Here is a 9,674-nt window from a genome sequence, read left to right on the forward strand (position 1 = left end):
GTGGATACATTTTCAAATTATATGTCGAAAATCGTTGTGTTATAACCTCTATATGTTGACCTGTAACTTGTACATTGACCCGTAAACAAATGTACAAGTTTTATTCTTCCATATGATATTTAACTTTTATTAAAGTGTTTCAATCTTTGTGTAGGTATGTATCACAAAGAATGTCGCTTCTTTATTTGTACACAAGGCACGTCGTCTTTAGAAGGCCGCTTAGAACCTATTAACTAGCTAACATATGGTCTTTGTATGTGACACTTGATGAGTCGCTTGTTTAAGCTAGCAACTTCTCCCAGCATCGACCTTTTACTTAGTTATATAACACTTAAGCTTGTATCAAAGCCCTTTGGCCGTTGGCCTTTAACGAGCCAACGCTTACAATATGCATTTTGCCTACACCAATTAATAATTAAGTAAACTCTGACCAAGAGTTACTATGTACAAACATTTAGCCACATCATGTACCACCTACCTTGTAAAGGGTAAACGTACTTGTTAAAGTGAGCGAGTAGAACACTTATCAACTGGGCAGCTGCTCGAAACTTTTTAGTGATATTTATGTCTGAAAACCTCGTTCACCCCTTAAGTTTTGATTAAAGGGTAAACCTATTAGCTAAGAAGCACAAAAACGCAACACGCAAATGTATCAAGAATAAACAAACTGTCCCACCTTTTTTTCTTTAAGCGTTTCAAAAGAATCACACAACTTATGATTTTCATAACAAGTTTAAATTCGTGACCGGCCACCACCTCCTTGGCTCAAACCAACAACATACAATATTAAGAGCCACCAACGGTTTTTTGTTTAGCAAAGAACATTCTTTTTGCCTGTACATAATAATAATCTTATAAATGGTAAATATGTTACCACAACCATGTAACAAAAACTGTATGTGTATTTCACTGCCAGTGCCAATCGCCGCCCTATAAGAAAACCATAAACAAACCACATCAGTTTGAAGATCTTCATTAATATGCATTTTTTTAGAGTATCACTAAAAAGGGGAAAACATACCAATGATAATGTCAAGAAACTGTTCTTCCATAACAGATGGATGCTATGTACAAATTCTTGGACCATTTCTCCTGTGGACAGAAAAATATTGTAAACATAAGACATTCTGTCGTTTAACTGTTACTCTTTTTATTTTGTGTCATATAATGACATGAGCATAAATTGTATGTATATGTATAGGTTCTACATACACATTATACGCATAGGTTGTATTTGTAGCTTAAGTACAGGCTGTATGCATAAGTTGTAACTTGTAAGTATAGGTTCTAACTTGTAAGTATAGGTTATGTATACGTTATATGCATAGGCTACAACTAAAGGCTGCATGCATGTATAGACCGTATGTATAGGTTGTATGTATAGTTTGGGAGTATAGGTTCCAAATATAGGTTGTATGTATAGGTTGCAAATATAGCCTGCATGTATAGTTTGTAAGTATAAGTTCCATGTATAGGCTGAATGCATAGGTTGTAAATATAAGTTATATGTATACCGTATACGTCGTATGTAATGCATATATAGGTTAAATGTAATGTATAAGTTGTATATATACGTTGTATGTAATCTATATATAGGTTAAATGTATAATCGAGATTACCTTAACATGGGTACTAGGAAAAGCGGACGTTCTAAGTGTTTCTTGAGTAACATCTTGTGATCTCTTCTTGGATGTACTAAGTATGAAGGCGGCTTGATCTTCAGTTGCAGCAGCTGCAGTTATCCGGTAACCGTTCTCCCATCTTCTGTGAATCCCTTCACTAGGGTACAGAAAATCAAGTTCAACTACCTGCATATAACCACAACATATATAAACTTCATGAGTTGACTTTCTTGGTTGACTTTTCATGTAATAACTTCAAGAGTATGAAACAATACCTGGTTGGAATAAGTTGCATCTCGAGACATCACGATGCCCCATCGACTACCTGCAGTCGTCATTGAAGTTACCAAAAACCCTTCTTTCCATTTTTTGTTGATCCATTTGAACGGAAAAACATCGCTCACTTTGTATGATTGTTGGGTGTATGACGTCCCTACGAGCATGTAAAAAAAGTTACTATTTTTGCATTTTTGTAGTGATAAAAATGAATTTTTTGGCCAAAAACTGAAGACAATAAAAGTCAAAGTAGGACAACTAACTAAGTACAAAAGCACAGGATATAACTATTCTTATTATGTATAATCAAAGTATATATTCTAATCACCCGTATACATGAATATGTTACTTTGTATGGATTTAAAATATCAAATCTTTTGATAAAAAGACAAATACAGATAAATAACAAAACTTACCCTTGGACATAACCACCAAAGCACTACCATTTGTTGCACCGGCAAGTGACGTGATGTAATAATTCTTCTCCCATTGCTCCATTATCCATTCCTATAATAAACAAAAACGTTAAAATCAATACGCAAAGAAGATGATAAAAGTTGTACTGTAAAATATGTAAAAAAAAAATTGAGACGAGAAATGTTACCTTGTGCAAGAAAACAGGGGACAGTTCATAAACTTGTGAAGTGAAACCGGTGCCGGCGTCCATAACAATAGCCCATAAATTAGATGAAGAAGCCACACAGCTAATATTCAGACCGTCGTTCTTTCCTTTCTCAACATGTTGGTGGAGTCTTGAATCCGCTACATTGTAGTAGTACCTGAGTGTTCATATTGTTTGACTAAGAAACGACATTTGACTTAATATCAAATAGTTATTGCTTTATTTGCATTAAAACTTTCTAAAGAAAGAAACATTGAAGCTTCATCAACATCTTGGTTTTAAATAATGCAAGAAGCTCTGAGGCGTTTAGGTCCCAAAAGCTGAGAGTTTCACACAGGTCTCATGCCTAAGGCACCCTTTTCAAAAAGGGTAACTTTGCATAATAGTAACCAAGTTTATCGGGTGTTCCTCTAAAGTCACTCAACTTTCATTAGGTGTTCCAATCTTGTGTAATTTTTTACAAGTGTTATTTTTTATTTTTTTTAATATAAGTGAGGCAAATGAAACATATATGGATCTTGATTACTATTTAGTGATTATTATTTCCCAACTTCACATTAACTGTAAAATTAAAAAAATTGGTTATTATTTAGCGAATTTTTTCCTCTTCACTATTATCTCCTATGTAAGGTTAATTGGAAAATAACCACTACATTGTAATCAAGATTCATATGTGTCAATTACCTCAATGGAACTATAAAAAAAAGAACATTTATAAAAAATATATATATATAAACAAGATTGATACACGTGATGAAAGTTGAGTAAATTTAGAGGTAACACTTAGCAGATAAACTTTTAAATGAATTCAGTGAAACATTTGGAAAATTGGCTGTTTGGTAGCCTCTTGTAATGGTCATTAAGAGGCTACCTCTCAAGGGTTAAGAGGTAGCCTTAAGTCTGAATGGTTAAAAGGTAACCATTAAGAAGTAGTCTCTTAACCATTCAGACTTAAGGTTACCTCTTAACCATTAAGAGGTAGCCTCTTAATGACCATTAAGAGGCTACCAAACGGCCAATCTTCATGTAGAGGGTCAAAAAAGGTAACTTAACATTTAATTTTCCATACCTCTGTTTCATTGGCATTCTTGAAGTATAGATAGAAATCCATTGAGTGGCAGGAGTGCCTAACCGAGTTTTCTTCCTAGGTTGAGCATCATTTTCCGGGTCAATAAGTAGTCTTCCCCTCTTTTGTCCCACCTACAACAAACAATCATCTACAATTACATCAACAAAAAATTTAAAAAGAAAATATTTTTATTTTAAAAATCACACCTTTAAGGCGCTGTCTATTCTAAGTGGTCGAAGAGATGCACTTGAAATTAGGCAGTTGTCAAAGAGCCCAATAAGCTTCAAGTAATTTGGTTCTTCATCAAACTTCATACTTGTTACTGTTTCAAGAAATTGTTTGAAAGGTGACGGGCAAAGATAGCAAAGTAATTCAGGTGACGTTGCCATTTTCTTTTTACAAACAAGAAACCCTTTGTTTTCGCCCTGCATTTGAATAATCATTATAAATTTAAAGCATTTGATCCAAGGATAATTTACAAAACAAAATCCAAGAAAATTATAGAGCTCATAACATCTACAACGGGACTTTGGGAATCTTGGAACCGATTCCCTTAAACCCATGAAACTGAAATCACCAAACTTCATAAAAGTATCCAGCTAAAAAAAGACAATTTGTAAAAGAAAGTAAAGACTTTCCAAAAAAAGAAGCAGTTGAAAATTTTGAAAATCAGTTTACACACAGCATAAAATAAAAGGAACAACACTTTGGAATCTTTATTTATAAATTCTATTTTAAGAAGAAATCCCAATGCTGTTTATTAAGATAGATTAGACAATAAGAAAATAAAGAACAAATTCCCTAGAAAAAACAAATGAATAGCTTGAAATTTAATAACTGCTAGCAACTTCGAATGCAATTGCATCCAACATTTACCCTTTATAATCTTCAAACATAATCATAAAATCTTGAAAAGTTTACCAATTGAAATCCATTATTATAAAAATAGAACATGATTGTGGAATCTTCAAATTATAACTGTGAGGTTGAAAGCACGGAGCTTTATGAAATTACTTTTTTCGAAAATCCAAATTCTGGTAGATTAAAGGTTCAATAATAAATAAAAATATGATTAATTCAAGAAACAAACTCACAATGAAGCCTTGCCATGGAAGCTTCCCTCTTAGAAGAAATATTAACGTATACGCCAACGACTCGAGATCATCCCTTCTACTTCCCGTCCTCCCTAAATGTGCATGTACACTTGCATAGCGTACCGTCCCCCTATTTAAAAAAGAAAACACAAAAACCTATCAAAAGATATAAATAGCATTAAGCCAAGAAAACATCAGTAGGGGATTTGAAACTACAAAAGTTACCTGAAAACATCAGGCTTTTGATCATACTCAACATGATTACCAGACGATGATTCCCTCCATTTTGAAGCTAAAACAATTTCAATATGTCACAAACTTTTTTATAATATATTCAAAGAGTAACAATAAGGTATGAAATTATGTACCTAAACCAAGATCAACCAAGTACAACTTTTTCTCATCAGGCGTCCCGGGTTGACCAAGCAAAAAGTTCTCAGGTTTTACATCTCCATGAACAAAACTGAAAACAGACAATAATCTTTAATCACATACGCTAATAATAATAAAATTATATATAAGCATCTATGACTAGGACTGTAAACAAACTAAATGTTCAGTGAACTATTTGGCGTTAAGTTCGCTTATGTCCATTTATTGATTAAACGAACAAATATGAACAAAACATTTTGTTCATTTAATTAAATGTACGAACATGAACATGTGTCCATTCGTTTTATGTTCGTGAATGCCCGCGCATTTAAATTCGTTTAGCTTTGTTTGTTTACGTTCATTTATGTTCATTAGTTTACATCTGCAGTTTTCTTAAGTTCTTTCACTTACGTTCGTTAATAAAATCATTCAGAATTTTTTTGGCCCATTATAAATTAGACTAGTTTTAATAACTTTTTAGGCCCAACACATTTTTTTTCACATGCGCCCTGCTTGCGGTCCGCGCATATAATGTATATATGTGTGAACCCTCGGATGGGAAAAAGTGAAATTGCACTAATTTTGACATTACTAATCTCGTGAAAATAACGTTAAAAGTGGCGGAAGGTTAATCAGGCATCATGTGGTGGCGTTGATAGCCGAAATACGAGGGTACATGCACCAATCGGCCGGTGTCCCGATGGTTGAGTGTTATGTGCCTTAGTCCAAGGCTTGATGCAAAACTACTATCGAGCCGGGGGTCTTACCGGAAGCAGCCTCTCTATTCCTACGGAGTAAAGATAAGGCTGTCTACATCTAACCCTCCTCAGACCCTAGTCACCCTACCATAGCTTTGCTATTGGTGGGATATACTGAGTACGATGATGATGACGATGACGACATTGTTTTTCACAATAATGGTTTTAGCTCAATCATGATCGTTCATCTATGTTAAGTTATGTTCTCTCGCTTACGTTCGTGAACCGTTCATCTATCTTTTTAACGAACAAATATTAACATATTCATTTTCTTAACGAACGAACACAAACAAGAAAACCCCGTTCAATTAATTTTTCGTGTTTGATCGGTTTTTCGGTTAAAGCTAAGCAAATGAACATGCTTCATTCGTGTTCGTTCAGTTCGTTTACATCTATGATAAAAATTTGGCATATGCATACCCTCTAGAGTGAAGCTGCTCTAATATTGATAGCGCTTCCACTGCTATACACGCAACCATTTCTTCAGAAAGACTGTCAAAATCAGCAAAAACTTAAAACAACAGTAAAAAGATTACAAGAAAAAGAAAGTTAAATAATTTATTAGTTATTAACATAGCATACATTTGGTTGCTAGAGTTCCAAACGTCCCATAAACTAGGGCCTAGTTTGTCCATAACCTATAACACGGAACAGAATAAGCACTAATAAATCAAATCCATAAATAGACATAAATCTAAAAAACTTACAAGAATATAATAATCTCCTTGGCGGCCTTTATGATGGACCATTGGAACTCCATAACACCCGTTGAGGGTACTTCAACCACATAATTAGGAAAATAATTAGCATTTGGGAATGCATTTTATAAATTCTGTAAATTTTTATAAGAGATTTAAAAACATTCACCTGTAAACTTGCCACTCATAAGGAGGGCCATAACTACACCCCTTGCCATTTCGATGCTCCAATTTCAAAGCAACCTACATCCCAATATGTGAATCAAATAAATCATTGAAATATTAAAATACCAATAAAATCATGTTTTGAAAATTGTGTACCTCAAGAGCATCAGGGCCCGTGTTTCCTGAGCCACCGTTCACCCGTCTCCCAACATACACTTGACCAAATCCTCCTTTACCGAGCTTTTTTTCTAACTTGTATGCAGGTGAATTACCAACTTGAACCTAGAATTGAAAAATATTCCAAAATAAAAAATTCATTGATTTCTTACTATACTGTTTTTACCAGGGTTAATATCATTAAAAACAGACATACTTCCTCATTTTTCATGAAAAAGTCTCTTAACATAATTTTGATATACAAAAGTCCCCTACACATGTAAAAAAACTACACGAAAAAAGCCTCTCAACCCATTTTGCTATATTAAAGTTGCTACACCTACACATAATACATGTACTTGTGAAAAAATATTTAAAATAATGACCCATTATCTCTTAAATTTGTCAAAATTTGATGAAGTGTCAACCAACATTTTTGCAAAAAAAAGATTATATAATTATGTTTTGACTAATTTAAGGAGAAATCAATATCAAAAAAATTTTGCTATATTAAAGTTTGGGGACTTTTCGTATTTATTTGGCATGTAGTGCCTTTTATATGTCAAAATTATGTTGAGGGACCTTTTCATGAAAAATGATAGTATGCTGATTTTTTATGATATTAATCCTTTTTAAATATTCAAACATCAAGTCAAAAATCCATGTCGGTCACCCAAAATTTCTTTTCTTTTGAACATTAATAACAAAATAAAAAAAGATATAAACTTTATAATTACCCTTTCGGGAACCGGGCTTGTGCTTCCTTCATCTTCTGCATCAGCCGCCATTTTTTCCGGACTTCTACCAACCATTAATTGATTACCAACTCCAACATCCAAATTCAAAGGGGGCCGACTGACGCCCCCTCCAAATATGTCTGGATTTTTATCTTGAGCAGTTGGTCGGCTACCTCGACCTCTGCCAGCTGGCCTTGGCATTGGATAGGGATACCCGGGGACTGCTGGATTCGCGTCAGGTGACTTCTGCGCCTGCACTTTGCCTCGCCGGGTCCCACGCCTAGGAGCTGGGGCTAAAAGAGGTGTTGCATCGCCCTCGCCATTATTATTGTTATTGTTACCTTTTTTGGCTTGGCGAACTCCACGTCTCAAATCCGGCATCTTCTTCCATGCACAAATAAATATCCTCCGACCTCCACGAAAGATATGCTTATAAACCCTAATAACAAAAATCAATAAATTACCATCAAAATGGACAATTTTAGAAATTATCCAAACTTTATAGTACCTAATTCTAGAAAAGGTATGATCTTTTTATGCTCCTACCATCTGAATTGAAATTTAATTTGCACCCATCAAATATCTAAATTGGTCCTTCAAGAGACTTACAACATGAAAAGGGTTGCCTTAATGAAAGATTTTATTCTTCACGTTATTGTAAAAATCTATCCATAACATTGTTTCTATGAATAGTTTTATTCGGATAATATCTAATTGCACATGATTAGTGTTTTTTAAATGTGGATTACTGTGTAGTGTTGAGTTTCAATGTTGAATATTATTTCCTAAAATAGAATATTCTTCCCTTTCCGAGACTTTTACCATCTTAGAGATGGTGTGCGTAATCATATTGACCGAAGTGGGACACACACACACACACAAACACAAAGTATTTTAAATCAAATTCATGATAAAACCCCGAGTAAGTACACCTATGTAAATATTCTTGTCTTGATATTACTTATCGACAAAATCATGCATATATATATTCTTAAGAAAGGCTTACCTTAAATTCATACTTACGAAATTAAAACCTGAAACTCACACAAAATCAAAGATGGGTCGATGAATTAACACAATTCAAAGAGCACAAGAACGGATGCAAATGTTGCAAGAAATTTTAGAAAAAGAAGCGCCATCGTTTCAGTTACATTTCCCCGTAAATCCTCCTAAGTTGTTCATTCTTACAAACTACTACATAATTAATCTGTAGTTTGCAACAAACAACCAACAATTGATGATTCAAAACGTCAATGTTTGCAACAAACAGCAAGGATTGATAATTCAAAACATCAATCTTTAACATCATGACCAGATTCAAAATGAAACTGCTTAGTCATCCACAAACAATAAAAAAAAGTAACTTTTTGGTAAAATGATGTAACAAATCACAAAAATGAACCAAATTTCATTATTAAACCCAACATTTACCACTTGTAAGATCCATTAATCAATCGAAAACAATCCAGATGCAATCAGTCAATACAATACAATACACCGATTAACAAGAACAAAACATTTCACAGCAAACAGATCAAAACCCATTTCAAATCATAAAGCCCATATGTCAGATTCATCTAAAAAGATTGTACCTTTTAAGTTAAAAATGGAGTCTTGAAATGATGGAATTGAATTGAATTGAATGGAAGAGATGCGTGGGTTGAATTTAACAGGTGGGTAAGTCGATGGGGTTTGCGGTCGATGTGCGCACGGAAAGACGATGTAACTTACGTATGTGCGCACGATAGCAACGTCTTGATGGTTTGGTTTGGTTTGGTTTGGTTTGTCTTAATGGGGCCTTGTGCCTTCTTCACTCTTGATCACAAATGGGCTCCTCACCCCCATCTCCATAGGCTACTTATGTTACTTGTGGTGGTGGTGGGGCCTCTTTCTTGAATTATTATTATTATTATTTATTTATTTTTTATTTTTATTTTTTTTTTAAATTTTAAACCCCAACCCGACTTGATATCAAAACCGATTGTAAAAACCCGACTTGTCGTTTAAAATTGCTAGGTTGACGATTTGATGGTTCGTTTGTTGAACTTGATCGTGTGAGTATGGTTGTCCTGCATATAATTTTCTTACATTTTATCTTTTTAAAG

The 9,674-nt window shown here is 34.0% G+C and overlaps 1 protein-coding gene across 1 annotated transcript; it reads right to left on the minus strand.

Moving 5' to 3' along the window:
• Positions 1 to 1,020: 1,020 nt before the first annotated feature.
• Positions 1,021 to 9,192, minus strand: LOC143534417 (casein kinase 1-like protein HD16). The gene is made up of 17 exons (XM_077028917.1): positions 9,162 to 9,192; positions 7,570 to 8,008; positions 6,833 to 6,958; positions 6,681 to 6,754; positions 6,521 to 6,590; positions 6,396 to 6,451; positions 6,234 to 6,305; positions 5,052 to 5,146; positions 4,909 to 4,975; positions 4,684 to 4,813; positions 3,796 to 4,014; positions 3,590 to 3,720; positions 2,503 to 2,677; positions 2,315 to 2,405; positions 1,898 to 2,055; positions 1,620 to 1,808; positions 1,021 to 1,092 (listed from the first exon to the last, which is right to left on the minus strand). Exons 2-17 carry the CDS (start codon positions 7,948 to 7,950, stop codon positions 1,033 to 1,035), a joined length of 2,094 nt encoding a protein of 697 aa, XP_076885032.1. The 5' UTR covers positions 7,951 to 8,008; positions 9,162 to 9,192; the 3' UTR covers positions 1,021 to 1,032.
• Between the last annotated feature and the right edge of the window lie 482 nt (positions 9,193 to 9,674).

The sequence above is a fragment of the Bidens hawaiensis genome, unplaced genomic scaffold, assembly GCF_021521415.1.
Source record: "Bidens hawaiensis isolate Kalapana, Puna unplaced genomic scaffold, B.hawaiensis_p1.1 tig00000760_1, whole genome shotgun sequence".
NCBI classification, from domain to species: Eukaryota; Viridiplantae; Streptophyta; class Magnoliopsida; order Asterales; family Asteraceae; genus Bidens; species Bidens hawaiensis.

Excerpts from the sequence above, each read along its gene's own strand:
- LOC143534417 (XM_077028917.1), bottom strand. The coding sequence starts at position 7,950 with ATGCCGGATTTGAGACGTGGAGTTCGCCAAGCCAAAAAAGGTAACAAT. Across the intron at positions 4,976-5,051 it reads CTTGGTTGATCTTGGTTTAG|CTTCAAAATGGAGGGAATCA; the intron begins GTACATAATTTC and ends AAATTGTTTTAG. Across the intron at positions 2,678-3,589 it reads AGAATGCCAATGAAACAGAG|GTACTACTACAATGTAGCGG; the intron begins GTATGGAAAATT and ends ATGAACACTCAG.